The sequence below is a fragment of the Electrophorus electricus genome, chromosome 12, assembly GCF_013358815.1.
Source record: "Electrophorus electricus isolate fEleEle1 chromosome 12, fEleEle1.pri, whole genome shotgun sequence".
In the NCBI taxonomy this organism is placed as follows: domain Eukaryota; kingdom Metazoa; phylum Chordata; class Actinopteri; order Gymnotiformes; family Gymnotidae; genus Electrophorus; species Electrophorus electricus.
In genome coordinates this window covers 6,699,314-6,723,712 of record NC_049546.1, presented here as the reverse complement: position 1 = coordinate 6,723,712, position 24,399 = coordinate 6,699,314, and the positions used below count along the sequence as shown (strand labels likewise).

At 40.2% G+C, this 24,399-nt stretch overlaps 1 protein-coding gene across 1 annotated transcript in view; it reads left to right on the top strand.

Moving 5' to 3' along the window:
- The window catches only part of htr4 (5-hydroxytryptamine receptor 4), a 49,032-nt gene that overhangs the window by 23,286 nt on the left and 1,347 nt on the right, over positions 1-24,399 (top strand). The window contains exons 4-6 of the mRNA XM_035532326.1: positions 5,132-5,285; positions 7,017-7,579; positions 14,949-15,033. Of these exons, the coding sequence (XP_035388219.1) occupies positions 5,132-5,285; positions 7,017-7,579; positions 14,949-15,012 (781 nt within the window). The 3' untranslated portion in view covers positions 15,013-15,033. The remainder of the gene's footprint in view (positions 1-5,131; positions 5,286-7,016; positions 7,580-14,948; positions 15,034-24,399) is intronic.

The following is a 24,399-nucleotide window of genomic DNA, read 5'->3' as shown; positions in this document are numbered from 1 at the left end:
GCTATTAGTATGGACGCCATGTGGCTATATTTAATGTATTAGGTAATTATGTACTAAAAGATAAGTCCTGTTAACTGTAGTCCTGTTACTTTTAGTCCTGTTACTCATGTAAAGAGTAACCGGACTGAGTAACAGGAATGAGTCACGTTCTGTATAATTTATTAATGAAAATATTAGTCAATATAAAACTATTCACCTGAATTTTAATTTTGCGATTGTTGATGTTTAAGATTAGATTTACAATGTGAATACAGGGAGCCAACCAATTAAGTGCTGCAGAGAAGCAGTGGCACGATAGCACTCGTTGTGACGCTGACACAGAGAGAAATATTTAGAGAAGGAACATGAGAAATTCTAGAAGGACCTAAAGTCAGACAGGAAGAATACACACACACACACATACACACACACACACACACACACACACACACACACACACACACACACAAAAAAACAACCCAAAAAAACCCAAAAACAGATACATGCATGCACACACCCATGGACACACAGTGCTCATTCATTCATAAAGTGTTATTCTACAATTCTAAAAAAAAAAAAAAAAAGATACACCACTTCTTTTTAAAATTATATTTGGTCCATCATTTATCCAATTGTTTTAATATATGACATGATATACATTTTATAAATTTGAGGTTTAGGTCTCATTCAAAAAAGATAAAATGGTTTTTCATTTTTAGAAAAATACTTCTTACGTGCTACTTAATTAAATACTACCTACTACTTATGTGCACTTTATAGTGATTATTTAGTCAAAAATGTCAATTATTTGTACATGTATCCAAGCTTTTCTTTAAAATACACACTTTCTTGAGGGGAAAACAACATAATTAGTTTACATGCTTTTAAACATGCTTTTAAATTTTGGTAACAGGACTGAGAAAAATGCAACCATCTTCCACTTAAAAAGTGTTGAAAAAAGATAAAAATTGAAGTTTAATTTTTGAAGAATTCAACATGCAAATGGCAACCATTCGATTGAATTGCCCATATACATATAGAGCCAGGAAATGTCTTGTGCATAGTTAATGCAATATTTATGAAAGATGAGTACATGCATTTCATTGGTTTTTAATAATTGGATGCAGTACATCACATTAAGCATTTCAAGCTGCTACATTGGTGTTTTATAAAGCTTTTATTTGTGTAGTTTTTATTGATGAGTTACCATTACAGATATAAGTATATTTCTTTATTTCTTGTGAGAGATATGAGGGCATTTTTTTCTGAATTCTGTGGATTATGTTTTCAAAATATTGACTATGATTAACGCCAAATGAGGTCCATTAGGTTAATGGTCAGCTTTATTAGGCCTATCTGGCATAATAAACCACTTATGTCAGTGCTATTGATTTTCAGTGCCATTATGGGTACACTGAAATAGATTCTGGGTAGGCTTTGTTTTCTAGTGTAATAGTACTCTGTTTAGAAGAGTTTCATTAGTAATTAGAGTGTGTTAATGCAAAAGAATTTGGCCAGACTGTTACAAAAACTAACAATTCTATCCATGTTCCTAGTTTATAATGGCTTTTGTGCAGAAATCTCCTCACTTCCTCTGCCAAATAGAATGACATATATTATATAGAATGTTACATTTAATAATGAGATCATGGACTTATATGACCTCCATAAGAAGGTCATTCTCCAAGGCCATAACTGACTGCCTGGAACATATGCTCCTGCCAGGGAGTCCTCTGAAATCCACACTACCACCACCGCGTTCTTCCAACATGTGAACAAGTCCAGAAGCATTACCACTATGAATGTGCATGTGTGTGGGCATGTGTGCCTTTTGCTCACAATTTAATGAATGAAAACCCACTGAAAATAACTGCAATTACAGGTGCTGCAGGAAAAAAGCTGCAATCGGTATCCAGTGCTGCTAGCTCAGAGAAGCTTCTGCTTCACAGAGCTGTTTCAGAGGGACAGGTGAACAGAAATGTGTTCTTAAGAGCTTTATTTTTAGAAATGCCTGAAAGGAGACTGAGATACTTTAGACGGCTCTGAGTCTATATGAGTCTTCTGAGGAAAATCGGTTGCAGATGCAGTTGTACAGGCTCACCGTTTGCACACACACACCCCACCCCACCCCACGCCAGACGTCTGCTGCTCATTTGGCTGTAACAAAGCGAGTGCATTGCCACTGTCATATTTACGCAGCCTTTCATAATGCGTACGACCCCCAGAGCCCCACTAGAAAACTCAACATATGTCTGATCACTTCAACATGAACACTGACCAACTGGCTCCGTTAAAAAATGAAAAGACATCTGAATCACTTTTTCTTGTTATATGCACTAGCTGTCAGTGGCTATGGAGCTTGTTCAGATAATGATTCATATGTCCTGCAATCCATCTCTCTTTGCTGAGCCAGCCGTGCAGACAACATTACCAGACCTCATCGATCACTGGCACTGTAATTATCATTAAAGCACCAGTGTGCTGTCAGTTTTCTTTTGGGCTTTGCCTCAGGCTCTGTGGCTACACGTGCTATGTTCCAAATAAAATAAGCCAGGGCTCTCTTTACCAGCCATCCTCTACCAAGCCTCACATTGCCATGAGAGTTTTGGCAGACTATTAACACCACACGGCCCAGAGCACTTCAGCATTGAACGTGTGGCGTGAGTGATGCGTGGGTCGTGTTTCTGCTGGCCTGCTGTCAAGTGCTTGACCCCCACGTGCACTCCCCCGACTGACCACCCTTCCCTCATTCTTTATGCCAGAACGATCCACAAGGCTCAATCAAAACTTTTGTCATAAAAGGAATCAGCACTGATACTACATGTGGCATAAAGCCTGCATATAACCACAGCCTGGAGGGGGGTATTCTTTTGTCAGAAGCACACATCCATTAGTCAAGCAGATGAACCCTGAACATCTGTGGTGGATGTTTAATGGAAGTCACCGTTTCAGTCCAGTGGAACTCAAAAACTGAATCACCTCTTCTTTGCTGTGCATGTAGACAATCGGCTTGGTCCACTTTGAGGCCTCAGTGATGAGATTTAAATAGTGATGTTTACAGTAGAGTGCTGGCTTTTGTGCCAGTGCTAAATGTGCTGTAATAAACCCATGCCAGGAATGTCACACCTAGCGGCAGGGAAGCAGATAAACAGGAACCTCGGCACACACTCTCTGGCCACAGTGCGGACAGAACTGGGTCAGAGAAAGAGTGAGATTGAGAGATCATCCCCATTTTGTACTGAAGGACCAAGAGGAGATCTGTCTCTTCTGACACCCTTCATCACCTGCTCTGTCTCTTATTTGAGTCTTTTCCTAGGACTGCCTGGGCTCTCAACAACTACAAGCTACATAGAATTTTGCAGCTTGAGTAAAGTGTGTATACGGTGGCCTGGAAAGGGTCCAAGAACTGGAAAACTGTTCACTTAAAGGGGAGTTTAAATTTTTCACTGTATGAGTACAAATGAGAACGGGACTCAGGGTGAAAAGCATGGATCTATTCAAAGATGGCAAATAATAATAGTAGTTCTATACTACTATTTCCACATGAAAATGCTTATATCCATATACAAATGTTTCCCTACTTGCATATTTGCATATAGAGTGTTTACAGAGATGCTGCAGTGTGTTTAAGCTCAGCTCTTTTGTGGTGGCAGCGATGTAACCCTGACGAGAGTCAGGCAAATTCGCTCTTGCACTGCATCATGCCTGGCACAGATCCACAGTTATTTTTGCCGCTGGGCTAGATGGTGCGGACCCATCGCACCAAGACATCTGTGCCATTATATCAGCGGTGTTCCTCCACTCTCACACTGTCATCACCCTTTGTTCTAGAAAATGGAAGCACCATTCATCCATGCGCAGCTTCCTACGCGCCGGCATGCGCTGTTGTTCCCTTCACATTTATTTAGATTTCTCTTCTGTTTCCGTCACACAAAGGATCACATCAAAACACGTTTAAAGCCTGTCATTATTCTTTTTTTCCAGCAAAACTTAAATGATGCTTTATGACTCTATTCCAAATCTGTTCACCATGGCAAGTAATACTGCCTGTGTGGAGCAGTTGTACAGTTGTGTGGAGCAGTTGTACAGTTGTGTGGAGCAGCTGTATGGATGTGTGGAGCAGCTGTATGGATGTGTGGAGCAGCTGTATGGATATGTGGTGAAGTTTTATGGATGTGTGAACCAGCTGTATGGATGTGTGGACCAGATGTATGGATATCCGGTGCAGCTGTATGGATGTGTGGAGCAGCTGTATGGATATGTGGTGAAGTTTTATGGATGTGTGAACCAGCTGTATGGATGTGTGGACCAGATGTATGGATATCCGGTGCAGCTGTATGGATGTGTGGAGCAGCTGTATGGATGTGTGGAGCAGTTGTATGGATGTGTGGAGCAGCTGTATGGATGTGTGGAGCAGCTGTATGGATATGTGGTGAAGTTTTATGGATGTGTGAACCAGCTGTATGGATGTGTGGACCAGATGTATGGATATCCGGTGCAGCTGTATGGATGTGTGGAGCAGTTGTATGGATGTGTGGAGCAGCTGTATGGATATGTGGTGAAGTTTGATGGATGTGTGAACCAGCTGTATGGATGTGTGGACCAGATGTATGCATATCCGGTGCAGCTGTATGGATGTGTGGAACAGCTGTATGGATGTGTGGAGCAGCTGTATGGATATCCTGTGCAAATGTATAGATGTGTGGAGCAGAAATATGGAATAGGAACAGTGTCTGTGTTCTTTCAGTAGAAAGTGGAAGTAACTCTATGTACTTTGGAATTTATTTTGAGCGTCATTTGAAGATGAGTCCTGGAAACAATACTATTTTGGGGTTTTATCTACACTCACACAGTTGATTCAGCAGATTGTCTTTTTTCACCAGACAAACTTGAAACCAGACAAACTTCCTCATTATTGGTATATATTCACATAACATATTAGTATAACATATTCTTAGTCTTACAACATACAGTGTTCATTCAGACTTTAAGTATGCCTACACTATGTATGTTCACAGAGAATATATGTTGTCTTACACAACATACATAAAAAAACATACAACATGAATGCCTGACTTTTGGCTATTATGAATAAATAGTTGGCTTCACAGAGATGTTTACCTGATGTTAATAATGTTATAAAATGTTCCAGGTACTATGCTATCTGCTGTCAGCCACTGGTCTACAGGAATAAGATGACACCTTTGAGAGTGGCTCTTATGATAGGAGGATGCTGGATTATCCCAACTGTTATATCCTTCTTACCAATAATGCAAGGCTGGAACAGCATTGGAATAAATCACTTGGTGAGTCGCATGCGTCTGATGCTGAGGATAGTCCTGTGTTGATGACGTTTAAAAATGCGCTTGGTTTCTTTATGATCACTTTTTCTTTCTCTCTCATTTTCACTAGAATCAGGATAAGTATGTAAACAAGTCTAGATTATTCATACGATCTATTAAAAGACTGTAAAAAATGATTAGACATTCAGTGAAATCATTATCCATATAAACATGTAAATCAGGTTCAGTTTTGTTTCATTAGAGCATTTTCATGTTTTTTAAATTTATTCCTTAATATTTTTCTGAGACTGTGAGCCCCACTTTATATTCAGATTCATACACTTAAATACAGTGCTCGAAGAGCACAGCAGAGGGGGGTTATGAATAGCTCTCAGCCAGCCATATGAAGATCTAATAGAAATAAAATATCCAGGTACCCAGGTAGAGCCCATAATCCATCACTTTTCAATAATCAAGCCAGTGGGTGATGGATAGACTGCACTGAAAGGCAAACAGAGAGGAAATGCTGTTCAGATCCTGAGCGTGTTTCCTCCAATTAAAATGCTGTTCTCGATTCAGCTAAGAAGTGTTTCATAACACGTTCACAAATTCTAATAAACTGTTTTTGACATTGTTTTATTTAGCATAAATTAGCAATGTCATTTTATCCTCTTGTACATAATAATTAATATTTCACATTTTGGCACAAGAAAATTATGAGAATAAATTCCTGGAGATATGAAGTGTGTGTTTCATTTGATGCTTAGTTAAGAAGTTAAGACGTTTATGCAGAATCTACATCGACACTCAAGCATCATGCTGATGGTTATTTTGAACAGTTTACCCACGCATTACAAAGCAGGAACTTCAGGAACACTGTCGTTTTCTTTGACTTGGCTCCTCCTCTGAATGAAGTAGTGGTTTTATATCAAGCGTCCATGAAGCCTTGGTTTATGTTCTAGCCTAGCTTAGAAATAACCTCAATGTCGTAAAAAAATCAAAAGAGAAAACAGTGTACAGTTCATGAGAGAAAAATTTGGTATGCTCTGTTGCTATCCCTTGTTGCAGTGGCTGTATGGCTTAGTGACTCACAGCCATGATGTAAGAATTGTGGGGGGTGCAGGCAGAGCGTGACTGCTGGAGAGTCACTGCTGCTCATTGCCCCAGTAGAGCAAGGTCTAACCTGTCCATATACATGCATGTGTGTTCCTCTGACCAGGGCTTTGGATCAATTCACAATATAGAACTTAACAATGAATTTGCATTGAATCCAATTAAAAGTGTATCTCAGAGTTCAGAGTTTTCCATTTTTGAAGTTCAGATACTTTTAAGCATCTGAACAACAATAAAAAACTTTTTTTTTTTTTTAAGGCAACAAAACTTTGGTCAGTGCTCCAGGAAAATCTTTCTCACTACTTTATCACAAATTGGAGGCCATTATGATTTAAAATGTCAGGACCTTTAAAGGACTGTCTTTCTGAGTTGATTTTTTAAGATTTACAGAGCCCAGGTAAGGTCTTGTCATTTTTTTGGTTAGATCGGATTTAAGTGTTAATTAACTACCTTTGCTACTGAAAGATTTCCTCCAGTGGCCATTGACAAATTGACCGTTCCCTTAGGCTGAGTACCCACAGACTGGAAAACCCACGAACTGCTCGGAAAAAAAGCCCCAGCAAAGAGACGAAAAGAATGTGTGAAATTCTCTTGAATGTCTACATAAGCTGAGCGTGTGACTTGTGTGTGTAAATATTATAGATAGAAGCTCGCAAGTTCAGCGGCAACTCCACGGTGTGTGTGTTCATGGTGAACAAGCCATACGCGCTCACCTGCTCCGTGGTGGCCTTCTACATCCCGCTGGGCCTGATGGTCCTGGCCTACCAGCGCATTTACGTGACAGCACGTGAGCATGCACGCCAGATCAGCATGCTGCAGCGGGCGGGCGGGGCGGGCCATGCCCCCTCGGACAGCGCCGACCACCAGCGGCACCATCGCATGCGCACCGAGACCAAGGCGGCCAAGACTCTGTGCATCATCATGGGCTGCTTCTGCCTGTGCTGGGCTCCGTTCTTCATCACCAACGTGGTGGACCCCTTCATAGACTATACAGTGCCCGAGCAGCTTTGGGCTGCCTGCCTTTGGCTGGGCTACATCAACTCCATGCTCAACCCCATCCTCTATGCCTTCCTCAACAAGTCCTTCCGTCGTGCCTTCCTCATCATCCTGTGCTGCGGGCAGAAGCGCTACAGACGGACCTCCATCCTAGCACCCAGGAACCCCTGCACTGCTACCCAAATCAACGGCTCCGCTCACGTGCTCAAGTAGGTAAACTAGTTCAGTTGTCCTGCCTTTGCCATAGTGAAGGTCGATATATCTGGTACTCTATTTTAGTTGAGCCCATTCCAGGTACCTTTGTGTTTCTTTGCAATTTGTCCCATGCCACATTAGATGGAGCAGTACACTTCCTGGGCTAGAAGGATATCCACTCTGGTTAAAATTAAACTCAGGGCCTGAACCCTGGTATATTGCTAGACTTTGTTTAAATATTTCAGACAAAAAATCCTATTATCTGCCTAAAACATCTCTAATTTATTTTTACTGTCAGAATTCATTTAATTTTTACTCTGGATTCATTATGTTTGACCTTTCAGAGGTTCTCTAACAGCTAACAAATGTGACAAATGTACCTGAGAGTTGGTGGTCTGTTAATCTTATTCTTTATCAGTACCCTCTCTAGTGAACACAGTAACTCCTCAACTCATACCACAGATTGCCTTGTTTGTTCTGCAGTTGTCTTGCATATTCCCAGTCTGCAATAGGAAACCTGCTGACGGGGTAGCTATTGTTGAGTTTTACACTCAGCACTGTCCACAGCTTAGTGCCGACATTCCCACGATAGCTAGGAAAGGCTGAATGAACTACGCTCCCACATATTTCTCTCTCCTCCTGGTGTTCCTCTGTTTCCTCGGTGCTTTTAGTATACACTTTCAGTTCAGGCTGTCAGATCACCTGTGCCTGGTTTAACAGTGCTAGTCTGAGATCTCCTGGATAGTAACAGTTGTAAAATAGTTTTGAAGGACAAAAAAAAGCCCCTTCTCTCTGTGGGTTTGTTTTACTTAAAGGTCAGAAGAGGGACGCTCCCTCTGGGTCTGATCAAAGGCTGCCATGCTATTTTGGACATAGATTAAAGCTGGAGTTTTGCCAGCTGCTCTTTTTGAACTAAAATCCCCTTACAGCCCACCCTGGGAAAATATATTTTTTTTAAAAGTATTTGTATTTATTTGTTTTGTTAATACAACTTGAAAATGTCCGGGACACATTTTCAAATAATTTTACATTGTGTATATATAATGCATTTACTGAAAAATAGCATATTATGTTTTAAAGCTTTGCTAAAATAAATAAATCAGCCCAATTCAAATGTTGAAGAGCAAATAGTAAAGCCCCACTATTAATAATTGATTGATGATGGATTTATTTTTTTTGAATAATTTATTGTGGCATCATTTTTAATAAGTATGCTTTTATGCACGGTATGTTGGTGACATTTTGTAATGTCCCTGGTGGGAAGAGGAAGGAAGTTTCCACTAAGGTCAGATATAAATAATCTGTTGCCATCACCTCTCTCAGTGCTACATCTTTCAGCCAGTTCGTTGGCGTGATTACAGCTTTATGGTTTAATTGATAATTTGGTACTCACAAAATCAGGGGCTCTCTTAATGACAGGAGAAAGAGAAAGCAGAAAACTGCAGGGACTCTGAGTTGAAAGGCCTTCAAAATGAGTTTCATGATCTGAAAGTTTAAATGAAAGTTTTTTGGCTTCTGAGTCTAACGCTGGCCTTTTTTTTTTTTTGTAGCCTGTTCTAATGACTGTGTGGGTGGGAGGTAGATAGTGATTCAGACTACGCCTTTTAAACTTTTAAACTTAAACTTGCCTTTAAACACAATTTCTTAAAAGACAGTGACCACATGAACCACTTGTGCACTGATGTTAAACATGTTCAAAACATTTGATTTGTTCCCATGGAAACACCACCAGATTAAAATGAATTAATCATTCCAATTCTGTGATTACTGCTACAGACATCATCCATGGACTTTGTCTTACTGTCTTACTTGTATGCTAGGTTAGATTTGGACCAAATTAGCTATGATGTATTGATTTCTGAACATTTGAATTAGTTTTACACTATGAGGTCATTTAAATAATAACTGTGTATATTTAAAAACAAAACAAAGCAAAAAACAAACAAACAAAAAAAACAAGGCCGTAGGTATTCTTGCCATGTGCTATAATTGGTTATTGATTTTTAAGTCTGATGGGGTGTTTTTGACATGCTGTGACAGTGTCATTAGTGCCATGTTCCCTCTGCAATCCTGTGACTTTACCAGCCACTTACATCATTTATATCGCATTGCAACTTGCAATGGTACATAATGGGTCATAGACAGTAATAACCCTCAATGACTGCTGTGGTGTAGTAGTAGCAATAACATAACAATCATGTCACTATTCAGAAAAATTTTGAATTCCAGCCATAGCATTCTCAGCTTTTACCCAAACATACTGGACAATTTTTTTTCTGCGAAAGTGGTTTAGACGTTTTTGAAGTAGCATGCTGTAATGAGCCTTGAAATAAATAGCGAACTGTACAGCAAGAATGTTCTTACTTTGGCCTCTGCATGAACTGATCGGTTTGACATCTACCACAGACAGAAGGCTTACTGTCAAGATTTGATGGAGTTTTGGTCTTCATTGTTGTGGACAGTGGCTATCAGTAAAGGCTGTAGACAACAGTCCTTTAGGGAACTACTGGTGATCTCTTGCCTTAGGGAGAAGAAGGAAACCACTGAAGATAGATCCTAATCAGAGTCCACCCAACAGATCACGCAACCCCGAGCACTTCCTGCCACTCTTTGTTTTCTGCAGCGCTTGGAAATGTGCCGCAGACATAAATTGTGCGACTGTTTCCAAATTGCGAGGCTGTCAGCGTGTTAATTCGGCCGATAAACAAAGGGGCGAAGTATGCAGGGGTCTCCGAGCAGCTGCTTTTCCGTAGCGTCGGCTCTGCTGGAGACATTGTGATCCAGGAACCCAGGGACAGCCAAACACGTTCAGAGAGCTCCGGACTTATGAGCACTGCCTATGCAGATCTGAATGTACATCTGCTGCTCTCTGTCTTATTTATTTAGCCCTTAGTGTGCTCTTCAACATCAGTACACAATAGTCACACAGAGCCGGGGCGGTGGAGGGGGGTGTACATCGATATATACCTGCTGACTTATTGGGACCACAGCGCACTATAAAGGGCACTCACTACTTCTTATTTCTTTGACTGGATACAGCTGTACCTCCTCTTAGACTCTCAGTTGAATTATTAATGATTGTATTATTGCCTCGGATAAAATCAGCATATTATTGCAATAATGCCAGCTCTTTTAAGTTTAAGAGCTGAGCAACGGCTGGAGTATGAGATTTATTCTGTTTTCTGCATGTGAATCCAAAGCAGCAAGGGTTTTCAGACATTCTTTGTGTTTTACTCTGAGGGAGGCCACCCGTAAGCCTACCCGCAAACCGAGGGCTACATTTACCTGCAGTGACCTGTTTGACTCTTTTGTTATTGATATACTTCAGAAGAAATGTATTTTATACTTTATATATCTGTATATTTTAAAGTTTTAAAGGAAACCATAACAAATGCATGTATAATACATGAATATTGTTTACTGTCATTAACATCATTGCGTCTATGGCTTATTTTAAGACAAAGTTTTGCTGAGAGAATGCATGCCATCGTACTATAAGGTCAGCAGTTTGATATAAAGGCAGCCAAAAGTAGTCATTTGTCTTTTCCACAGTCTCCTTTGTCTTCACTCTGTCTTACAACCGTAAAGAGCGTTTCTTTAGGTCTGTTTGTGTATAAGGGGCACCACCTTGATAATGATCATTCCAGCAGATGTGACCCTATATGCCTTGTTCAGCCAATGTCTGTTAGAGTAAATGTCTGTTCTGAATTGGTTTTCATTGATTTTGACCGACATCTGCAATTGATCTTTCCAGTACCACAACATTTGATAATCTTCTTATCTCTGTATTTGAGATTTTTACTCAAGCTTGACTTTTTTTTAAGTGAGCATTTGTGACTCAAAAAGTACATCAGTACTCGGCATTGACAGCAGAGGCGGACAACTGCTTATGGATAAACCAAGACACAAGCAAGGAATCATCTGTACAGAATGGGCATCCGCATAATATGGCTTTAGAGAGATGGTTTGCATACCTCACAGTAGGTCCTTTTCATTTCAATAAACAGCCCTCTGAGATATGAACACCCAGCAGGAGGTTTTAGAGAGAGTGCAGTAATGAAGGCGTTTTAACAGAAATGAGTAACCCTAGGGACCTTGATTTAATCTTTGCACTCAATTTGATTTATTACCCCCTTAATATTCCCCTATCCATGACTATTAACATGCTGTCATGGGTGTGTTATCAGGCCTTTGTTTTAGCACCTCATATCCCCACTAGACTAGTGTATAGACAACTTTTGGGAAAGAAATGTTTTTTTTTTTTCTGATAAAAGTTCCGTGAGTCAGTTGAAGCCACACACAGGGCTCAATGTAACATCTGCCGTCCTGGGACGTGCTGTTTGTGTTAGGCTCTAGGCTTAAGCTCCTCTGGCTCTTTTTTAATTCCATAAATTAGGTCTATTAACATTTATACATAAAGATTAGGGTTTGGTCTAATGGGAGGACTCAATCATTTACGACAGGCTGGAACTTTCCATATGTTAGTGAACTCCAAAATGCATTTCAGTTGCAGCTTGATGATAGCTTATAAACTCATTAGGCACATATCACATACTGTTGAGCAAGATGAAAACATTGTGCTTTTTTTTTTTTTTTTACAGGGCCCTTAACCCATCTGCCCATTTGAAATGTGAAAACCTTGGAGGTATAACATACTGACACTGCACAGGAGCCTCTGTTTGTCTTTCCTGCAGTTGATATATTCCTCTGACATCTCTTGCTCATAAACATTTGACAGGACACCGCAGGGAGAGGGGCCTTACACGTGGGAGCTCTAGCAAGCAGATAACATTGCCGATGCCAAGCCCTGAGCTCCTATAGGGGCCCTCTCTTCCGCAGACCTGTCTTGTCCTTGCCCAAATGAGTATGGAAAAGAAAAAATAATTCCTGATTCTCTGTTCCATGTGTGAGAGGATAAATACTTTTGACATGATTGTGGAGGATTTACTCTCTGGGCACGACAGTGTAGAGGAGGTATGTGAAAGGGAGGTTAGCTCCATAACACAAGGGTGGTACTCTTGAACCCAACAGTAGTTTTACACATTTGCTATGCTTGAGGCCCCTGTGATGTATATGTGTGTTTTGTATGTATGTGTGCATGTGTGTGTTTGGCAGGTGAGGGGCTTGGGTGTGTAAGTATGTGTGTGTATGTGGGTGTGAGCTGATCCAGCCTGAGACAGGGTTTTATGCCATACACACAACAGTTCAGTGACTCATGGCACACATATAGCAGTTTAGTGTTTAATGCCACAACTACTGTGATGACAGCTGGCCTTCCATCAAGACGTTTGTAGAACAGTGGCGGCATGTGTGTATAGCTGAAAGGCCAACAGACTGTCCAATATCTTGTGCCTCCTCAACTCAGCACCTCTCATAACACATCATCCCCTCATAGCTCAGCGTTATGAGCCTTGGCTCTTGCTCTGTAAAAACCTCCCAGCTTGCAAAATTGATAGACCCAGTGCCATAGTATGCACTTGATAGGGACTAGGAAGCACTGAAGTCACTCTACACAAGGGTGTCTGCTCAATGGTGCAAACCCAAATGTAATGTCTTTTATTAGTAGAAATCCAGCCAATATTTCTCAACTGCATTAGATAACATTTTCTGCATCACTGACAGAATATCTTCATCGTACCCTCTCAAGTCCCAGAGGATTTGAGCAGGGCATTGTCTGAGCTCCTCAGGGAACTGTATGGGTTCCTCATGACATTTTATGGGTTCCTCAGGGCATTGTACAGGTTCAACTTTGATGAAGTTTACTGGATACTGTGAACCTCACTCTGAATTAGATAACAAGCACATGTGAAGCAGATTCTCGCTGTGGATCGCTCTGTCACATGGGACTGGATGTTTACCTGAAGCAGCCCAAAACTGAGACAGTGGTGCACATGTGTCAGCGCTTACCAGTGAGTGGAGCGAAGCAGCCTGCCCAGATTGTTTTGCCCTTTGGTAAACTTTCCCAAAAGGAAACTGGAATTTAATGACATAGATCAAAGAGAGAGTTGGCAGAGATGGATAGAAAGAACACAAATACAGAGGGTTCCACTGTAGAACATGGTCACTGCACATATCCACATTCATGAACTCTTATCAGATTTGTTTTTAAGGTGAATTGAATAATTTTATGTAATTTTAGAAAGGTATATGACTAATCTGGTTAAAATCTATAAAATGTGTCTGATGCCTTTTTAATTTTTTTTATTTTATTTTAGGGTTCATTAATGTTTCTGTGGTCAGGAAGGTGAAGAGAAAGACCATGTAGCTTTATATTCTCATCTGTCCAGTAGTTCCACTGGGTTACACTGGAGGTGCCTAAAGCGTCTATCTCATGCTTTATGTGCTATGATGTGTTTCGTGATGTTGAGCTCTACATTACCAAGAGCTCTCACGTGTACTGCACAGCAAGCACATGCCATGATGTCCCAGACATGCCTCACCCCAGCAAGCTGCTCAACCCAAATGCATTTAGCATCCCGTATCGCATTCTCGATGGCTAACTTAATCTGTAGCTGCAGCAGCTTGAATTGATTATGGAACTGAGGTTCATGAAAGTAAGAGTGCTCTTGGGCCACTTTCAGGCCTAATGTATGTTACAGTGAATGTCAAACAGTAACCTGTCTGAGGAGAGAAGGGGAGTCACTGCACTCATTCGTGTGTCAATTCAAATCCTCTGTGTTCATGCAAGCACTTCTGACCCATTTCGGCACCATTATTAGCTTTGTCCTTTACAGGCAATTTGCGCGGCGAGTCTATTATGAAAACATCAAATAACGGGCCTTAGACAGAGTGAATTATAAGTGACCCTACTGCCAGGAAATGACCCGTGTTTGCTTTGCAAATAAAAGCTATGGCAATTTGTTAGCATACAGGCATTAAAATATCATACTGATTGATTGAAATCAACAAAGCAAAACTCACTGACATTGTGCTGTTTTAAAATATATACTGCGCATGTAGTTTAATCATTGTTTCCAGCAATGTAATACATTAGTCCACTTTGGAAATGGTTCCTGTATCTATGCATTATGGTCTCTTTGTTTCCTGATTGACTGATTGATTGACTGGTCAATTGATAATAATGGTAATAACGATAATTAACTACTAGCTTTTCAATAACCCATGTATCATCAGTAACACAACGTTGATGAGTGTCTTTGTAGTAACACATGGTAACACAGTGACAGGGTACAGTTAGCCAGTGGGGATATATTAATCTGGTTTTCGTCCTCTTTTCCTCTTCTTTCACCCCTTTTTCTCTTCTCTCCTTTCCTCCTCTCCTCTCTCCTCCTTTTCTCCTCTCTGCTCCTCTCCTCCTGTCTCCTCTTCTCCTCCCCTCTATGTGTGCGACTCTTTGCTGTCTCCTGTCCTGCTCGGCTCCAGTGGCTGTTCCTCTGCCTCCAAACTCCTCCTCTGGTTTTGCAACACTAGACCTGTTCCTGTCTAATGCTGTGTGGGGAGCACACAAGTGAGTCTGTTACACAAACACACACACACACACACACACACACACACACACACACACACACACACACACACCCCTACCTCCTGTCTGCATGCCTTCCTTTCAGTTCTGTCCTTGATACTGTTGTATTAAGGGTCAGTAATGTGTAGTGCAATGTTGTGTATTACAGTTTCATTGTGTGAGTGACTGTTTGTAAGGGTAAGAGAGCGCAAGAGTTTTATGTGTGTGTGTCTGTATAGAGGCTTCTTTGCTTAGGCGATCAGACTTTAAGCCAACAGAAAGCTGCTGGTTCTTCTTGTGACTCATTGTGACCAATTTCACGCTCTGAGGATCTTTGAAGATATACAGTCCCTTCCCCATTCATAGCCTTTCGTTCATCACAGCCTCAGGGAATATTGACTCTACACAAGTATTCTTGTAAACACAGATTAGTCTCTAGGAGTGTAAACTGGATTGTATTAACTGATACATGTAGCATACACACAGGGGCCCATGATTATCATACTAAATATGTATGTAAAATAATCAAGTCAGAGTTATTTCACTTCTTTATTATACTGATTAAAGATTATATGTCATACATACAGAAAATTCATCATTTCACCTTTATCACAACAGTCTTAAGTGACACTCTTAATCAGGAGACTGAATTGTGTGTTGTACTTGACATTTGTAATAGGCAATATACTAAATATCAGGATATCTTTATGTAAGCAATGTCATCCCTTAACTTAGTTCTTTGCAACAGACTGCTTGTCTTCTGATGAGGTCAGAGTGCCTACTGCTCTGTCAGCCTGTTTTGCCATGACAAGATTTACTGCACATATTTTCCTTCTGCCCTTTAAGGCTGTTCCTCTCCTCCCTTCTATTTTAACTAACTTATCAGATCATTGTTTTAGTTGTTTTTTGTTTAATGTCTTTATATCTTCAAAATTGCCATTTGAGCTTCTAGGATATGTCTTAGTGGGTTATTAAACTGACGTCATACACTGAGGAGTGACCTCTCAAAAATATATATATATTTTTTTTAATAATAAGTATATTAGTAGTAGCTCCACTAGTCTTCCTGGAAAGAATTATTAAAAGTCAGGATGTCTATCTTTTCAGGAGGAACCTAAGACCTAAGCAAATGTTTCTGACCAAAGTATTGTTCTGCATTTTGTCTGATTGATTTCCCTGTGCCCAAGGAGCTTTCTCTAATTTGTGTACCATACAAATACACACATACAAACATGCACGCACACACACACACACACACACACACACACACACACACACACACACACACACACACACACACACACCTACACACACACACACCTACACACATACACATATACACATGACTGTGGGCGTCCACTGCTATGCCAAAACTATAGATAAAAATGCCAAGCCATTCATCCATTGTCTGTACTCATGCTTAGTGTAAACGAGTATTAATTGACAATTAAATAGTGTTAATTGGCACTTTACCTATGACAGCGAAAACAAAATGACTGAACTTTGTGGTTTAAATTTAGCAGTGCAGATGTCAATCTGGGGGCTGTGTGCACATGGACCCAGGCATTGACTTTACTGTGTTATCTGGGAACAGGTATGGGTGGGGTGGGGGATTGGTGGGGGTTTGTGGATTGACATCCTCACTGACTTACAGCCAGATCCTGCTTTACTGATTCCAATCAGCTTCTGACATGGGACACATGCTATATATTATGGCTTAAGCTAAGGTTAAGAAAGAATGGCACCAGGTCAGGAATGCCCACTCTCCCTGCACTGTGACAGTGGAACCACAGATTTGTGCAGCCGAATCAAATGAATCATGAAACATCTGAAAATCTGCCCATTCCATTTTTATGGACTTTGTTGGACTGTGCATTACACAGTTATACTAATCTCAATCCTGAATAGGCATCCTCATACATAAAAAAGTCTAAAATGTGCCAACGCATCTGTGTCCTGCAGTACTGGAAAACTGTTGGGGATGATGCTGGATGGAATCCCAGTTATAATTTAAAGCATGAGCTGAAGTTATACTTCCTTTATTTAATGAAATTATAATTCCTTCACAAAAATAAGATTGGAATTTAAGTGGAATTTTAATGTTAGCTGAGTCTGCTTTTGAGGCTATATAATGCACACCTGATTTTAGGCTTAACAATCATTTTCAACAAGTCTGCCCTAGATGTTTAATTGGTTAAGGAATGCTTTTCAGAGAACTCAAGTTGTAGATGGTGATCTGATCTGACCTTGTGGTGAAAAAATGACTTTAAACTCAATCAGCAAAATAAAACAAAGCTTTTCTTCACTTGCTTTTAGCAAAGTCTTGAGAGCATTTTAATCATCATTCTCTTTATTCAGCCAGAATTCCCGGATCCCGTTTCTTACAATGAGCTTCAAATGACTGCATGTTTGCCATTTGTTCAGCTGGTTCACTAAATGTAGTACCATGTTTAAACTGGAGTTCTGTAAGACATCTCTGACAGCTGCTTGGTTGGATAATTGTATTTGCCTCGTGTCTACAAATTAACACCATTGTTTGATCCTTCAGTTTCTTTTATTTTCATGTAGTTTCATTCAGCATATGCTTACCATTTGGTGAAACTGTACAATGTATAGCAGAAGTGAAACTTATTCAGATCAGTTCTGTCTATATACAGAGCACAGAAATTTGTGTAAGAGAATTGTTCTAGTCATTCCTCTTTATCCTGATGTTTCATTCTCTTAAAAGTAATGTTATTTATAATTGTTGTAAATGTTATGTTATTTCACATGAGTTGTTGTTTAAAAAATGGAATAATGCTGGTATTTAGAATCTGCTTCTTTTTTTTTTCTTTGCGACTGCTCTTCAACCTATGGCATGCCAAGGATGCCAGAATGCCCGGCAGTGACCCAGGACAGACTTGATAAATGTGGTGCAGATAGCAGCGCCATTTACAGAGCTATAAGCATCATGGTTGTCATAGCTCTTTGAATGGTACTGCCATATGTACTGAACTACCACCGCAGTGACCCTCTTTGATGAAGTCCACCTCTTTGCATTCTGTTTAAATGTATGCAGGTGGCTTTATTTGCCTGTCTCTTGTTTGTAAATTCATTGCCCGGTGCACAGAGTAAGTAGGCCAATGGTACTCGGGCATTCCAGCAGTCCTGTGGTATGGGTGTCTATGTTGCCCATGCTACAGGCTTGCTAACCAGTGCAATCATGCAAGTGGTGAGTGCAATGGATCAATAAGTGAGATGTTGGGATCACTCACAGCAAACAGCCTACGTGGCCTGAAGTAGCTGAGGTTGAAAGGACAAGTGTATGCTGCAGAAACTACAGCAGGCTGTATTCAATTACCAGATGAGCAGCAAGGTCTTATATATTGAAAGATGTATTAGCATTATTTATTTTCTTATCAGCCTCTAAAGTGGTACCTGAATACTATCGCTGTTATTTCCTATATTATATAAGAGCAGTTGCTGTAGAAGAAGAATGAGGGTACATACAATAATGTAGACCCAATAGCTCAGCATTCCTTGTTTTCTCATTGTTATGTTATGTTTGTCACTGGGGTGACTTTTGCACTAACCTTTGTTCTGTTATTTATTGAATGTTGATTTTATAGCAAACAACGCTGACATTTCTGTACCTCTTGTCTTTCACATAAAATGCTGTTTGACCTCATTAATATTAGTGTTAGCATCTTCATGAAAAGAAGGAGTCAGTCTCCTGCATGCCACAGTAGATATGGCTGTCTAGGACAGCTTTTGCTTTTCTTAAATTTTATTGGAATTAACTCACAGTGCCTTACTCTCTTTATCGACGTTTGCTTTAGTGCACAGATGTAGCGGATCATCTTTCAAACGTAAAAGTGTTTACACCAAGAGCAGCTTGTGGTTTCAGTGTGTTGTAATATGCGGTTGCGTAGTCAGTCACTGGCATGTGCTCTTACCAGACTGCACTCACTCATGTTCGACAGCAGATCTGCAGGCAGCCTTGTGCTGGCAAAAGACTGAACAGTCTCTGCAGGGCCTGCATTTAAAAAGACCGCAGGTAGATGGCGGGTCCTACCTGATCTCCAAATCAAAACCAAAATCTAAGAAGCACAGATCAATATAGCATTACAACTGCTGTATGGAATTAACTATTTGAATGACTGCTCCATTTATTAAAGTGCACTTGTTTTCTTCTCTCTTTTGAGCACTGTGATGATAGTTAACAGCCTGGGCAATGTGCATTTATGTCCTGTAATTTAAGCTGTGTGTGTTTGGACAGTGATTTCGCAGCAGAAGTCTGCTTAGACAATGCAGGTGCAGACAGTCATGTGAGATCCTGTTGGCGTGGGTAATGGAGAATAAATTTTAACATTGTATATTGCATTTGACATGGTGCATAGATTCATCCAGGTTTATTACCTCAGCAAACACTCAAAATATTGTGAAATTGTAAAATTAATTTTAAGTGGAACCATTACTTGATCTCATTAATAAAAATGTGATATTATAGTACTATACCACGTAATGTTAAATATTTGTTTTTGTCAAAATTCATGCCTGTGATATTTTGATATTTTTTAATTACAAGTGAAACAATTGTCTAAGCATATCTCAGATACAATCTATGATACAGTCTTTAAGCAAGTACACAAGTCTCCTTATGGATCCAGACTAAACACTGGGCATGTTACATTAATGTAAATAATATATGTAATTAATTTACAATTGATTGCATTTGGTCTACTTTCTGGCTTCAAATGAGTTATGTTAGGATTGCCAGACCAGAGGGAGATGAAGACTCAGTGTTATGCAGATCTCAGCAGATTTTCAAAGTACTAAATTCAAATCAGTGCATTTTTAGTAAAATTTAAGTTAATGGCAAGACATTCAAGTAGGTTTGCAGCCGTGTGTGCTTTGTAAAAATACCTCCATGGGTCATGAAAATGAGCCTGGAGCTCAGTGGTGCACAATAACAGCAGGACTAAGTAGAGAAATAGCAGCTTCCTGCTGGTTAAGTGTGTTTCAGCCTCTTATGGATAGCCACGTGCCCACAAATGTGTTGGCTTACACTAGTGAATAGATATTTAGCTTGTACTTTCAGATTTTATTTTACACTACTGGGAGATTTTATAATATAGTGCTCAGTGCAATGTATTTCTTTGCTTTTCTTTACAAGAATCATAGTTAGGTCAGTTGGATTTTCTAAATTAACAGCTTTGTAAATTTCCTCTTCCTTTTGGGAAGTTTTCTTAGCAAAACAGTGCAAAAATGTAAAAGGTTGCAGGATGTGTAATTGTCAGATTGTATGCTTTGTACTTGCAAAGTAAGTTTCCTGTTAGATGTGTGACTCTAAAGCTCATATCCTGCCTGATAGACTCTGACAGGGTGCTGACAGGGTAACATGAGGCAGCATGCCAGTAGATTCAGGTAAACATTTGACTAGTATTTCAAGTTTCAAGTTTGGTTTATTTGCCACATACATAGTCATACACAGTATAACTCGCAGTGAAATGGTTGCAGTGGAATGGTTCTGCTACCAGAAAGTATCTATGGGAACTTATAGTACTCATTTTCCTTATTTGTATAGCAGAATGTATTAGCTTGGTTAGATGTGCATACATTTGTTTATCAGAAGGCATTTATCGGTTTTTGGCTATGTGAGCTATTTTTTTGCAGTTTAAATGAATCCAGAAGGGCAACTCCACTGCTGCTGGCTATTACCCGTTGACCTGGCTTTTGCCACCATACAGGCTTGTAAATGTTTATTGCAAGGTTGTGGGCTGGTTTGGGGCTGGAGAAATGTATCAAACTTGCACTCGCACAGAACTCTGTTGTTGGTCATGTGTAGACACACAAGCCATTTTCAGCAGACCTGCATGTTGCACACTTCCACTTAGGTATCCCAATGCCAACATACCTTTTTTTCCTCTGACTTTTCTCTGAGGACTTCTACTTTTTCTCAGCCATTTAGCTCTCTGTCGCTCTCTCTCTCTCTCTCTCTCTCTCTCTCTCTCTCTCTCTCTTCTTTTCTCCTTCTCTCTTTCCCCCATACTGTCACCTGACCTCTCTTTTTCCATTCTGAATGTTCTGTTCATATTCAACCAAAAATAAAACCCCATTCAAGGCATAATGCTCCAGTTCCGCTGTCACTAATCTCATAAGTAATTCAGCCTTTTGCTATTCGCACACGTGTATTTGTAGAATTTCAGAATCTCACGCAGTGCTGGGTAAAGGTGCTGGCAATGCATGGCCACACACACACACACACACACACACACACACACACACACACACACACACACACACACACACACACACACACGCACGCAGTTCCCTGAAGCGGGGCCGGCTGGGTCCACAGTGCACTCTGACCGTCACTGCTCACTGGCACAGGAAGCTTGTTCTGGGCACTATAACTGCGTGGCTGCTCTTCTTGCTGCTGGACATCCTGCTCTCAGATCCTACTGCCAGGCTGACATCTCCCTTTTTATCCATGGCAGTGCTGTACATGCTGAGTACAGAGTGGTAGAGCCCTAGTAACACTTACACTAGTATTCACACATTAGCATAGGCAACTTTACTGCTCATAACGTCTGCAGTTATCGAACACTAACAATATACTACTTGACCTTCTGAGTTTTGTTATATGGCACTTTAAACAACCTGCTGTCAGTGTCCAGGGCACAATTGGCCCCTCCCTAGCCTCCCTGTCACCTTGGCAATCCCGTCTTGTGTACTTCCTGGTTTCTTTTCCACATGCTTCCATGTTTCATTATGCATTCCATACTTTCATTTTCTCCGCTATGTCTGTCATGTCTATTATTTCTTGTGGATCTACCCATCTTTTTGTGTTTTTACAATGGACTGTTTAAATGACTCTGATTATGATTATGATTATTTCCCCAGCATAAATCTCGCTCCTCTCAGCATTTGCCTCATGTTCGCGCCGCATTACAGTCCATATTGTGTGAGACTAACTCCCAGGTCACTCTGAATGACAGTGGCTTTAGATTCTGATGGGCCTTTTTTTTTATCATGCCTGGCACCTTCTAAAGTGTCCTAATGTGAACTGGAATATGCCTAAATGAGTTTCTAATGGATCGCCTCCCCTGTCATGTCTCTAAGTACGTCAGAAATTGCAGATGGCTTAATATCCATGGAGTAAGTATCTCTGGGCTGCCTTGTTTAGGCTAGTCTCAGGCCTCTGTGCAGAAGACTGTCTCCAACTTGGATTGCATTTATCTCTCTGAAATCACAGAGTAGTGGTCACCAAGTGATTCACAACTGATACTTTGGATAGACAAGAAAACGATGAAGATTAGAGACTGTAATTTTGTTAATTGGGAAAAAGTCAATTGGAGGTGCTTGTTTAAATTGTGGAAATAGGTTCTGCATTTATTGTTTAGTTTAATAGTGTCTTTACGTTTGTATGGTTTCTACAACTGTAAGTTCGCATAGTTTATCAAACTGAATGTGTTTAATACATTCCTTTTAGTGCCTCATTCCCCAACTTTTCATTTTAATATTCTCTTGTTGTTTTGTATTTTTTAGAGCAGGGTCTAAAATGTAGCTCGCATGGAGCTGTAACCTTAAGCCAGATTTCTGAGCTAATAAAGCATTGATGTGTGGGTTTAGTTCATTTCATTTACATTTCTGCTTCATCAAACCATCATCAATCAAATGAAATATGTGCACCTGCCTTCGATATCTGTGTCTGTAAGAAGGTCTGGTTGTCCTCCATCTCTCACCTGGTTGTCCTCCATGTAATAGTTAAACTTGTTTTGATGCTGGATAGAGCACTTGGCTCTTAAACCGTAACCTTACACTAAAAGAGGGCACAGCATAAACTTTCATGTCCTATGAAGTTGTTGTACTATACATCATGTATGGTTCTTTGTTCAGAATAAATTAGAAACATTTAAGTTCAAGTTCAAGTTCAAGTTTGGTTTATTTGTCACATACATAGTCATACACAGTATAACTCGCAGTGAAATGGTTGAAAGTGCTCTGTCCAAACTGAGGGAAAAGAAAACAGGGGTGCATAAGTTTGCAATGGTTAAATGGTTTGGCCTTTGCTGTTATTGTATTTTTATGTGTTTATGGTCCTTTTCTGTAACATTCTTTATAAAGAATCCTTAAATGACAAATTAGCTAGCAGTCAGTTTCTGAAGCTTTAACTGGGTCTTCCTAAAATGAAGACGGTATTTAGGCTAGGGGCAAATACCAAGAAAGCTGTTCACAAAAACAGAGGCAGATATAGCTCGGGTAGTTTTTCTCTAAAGCACAGATGGCTTACCATGGATTTCTGGAAGTGCAACTAGTAGACTTTAAATGAATAACTAGATGTTAATAAAGTCAGTTGGGTGGAGGTGAAAATCATTCAGGGTTCCCTCTTTTCTCAGTTCTCTCTCTCTCTCTCTCTCTCTCTCTCTCTCTCTCTCTCTCTCTCACTCTCCGTCTCTCTTTTCCTCTCACTCTCCGTTTCTCTCTCCCGCTCACTCTCTCTCGCTCTCTCTCTCACTCTCTCTGCCTCTCTCTCTCTCTTTCTCTCTCCCTCTCACTCTCCATCTCTTTCTCCCTCTCTCCCTCTCCCTCTCTCAACTTCTCACACTCTCTGTCTGTCTCTCACCCTTTCTTTCTGTCTCTCTCTTCATGCAGCCTCAACTCAGGGATTTTGTAATGCACAACAGCTTACACAGTCCACACACTTCAGCACACACACTCCACACAGAATAATATGCACAATCACACACAAACACACACAATTCACACAGAATAATACACACAAGCACACATAATCCATAAAGATTATACACACAATTACACACAGTCCACACATAACAGCACACACAAGGCACACAGAATAATTCACACAAGCACACACAGTTCACACACAACAGTATGCACAATCAGAGAGACAGCACAGTTATAGGCTAAATCTGTTATTTATGTTTCTATTATTGATATCTATAGAGCTATATTATCATCTGTTTATATTATTTTATGATATCATTAACTACAATTACTACTGCAGATATGTTTTCTTCAAATGCAAAACTGTCTGTATCCTGACCATTGCACATCTCTCATCGTGTGGACTAATGTTTAGAGTGTGTAGCATATCCGGATAAAACACTTCTGTGCCCCATCGGGATTCAGAATAACAGAGCGAGTGCAAGGGCAGAAACCCTGTTTAGACTGGGTACTTCAACATGTTCACAGGAGTTTTGTATTGTATTGGAAAATTTGTGACATTTGTGTAAGCATCTTTAGACTATCCTTTTCTAGCTTGCACTTATATAGAACAGGACCTCTACAGCCAGAACACTGCTGAGTAAAAGAGCCACAATGTGGCAGTAATTCTACTTTCTGCTTCGCTGAACAGTTGTT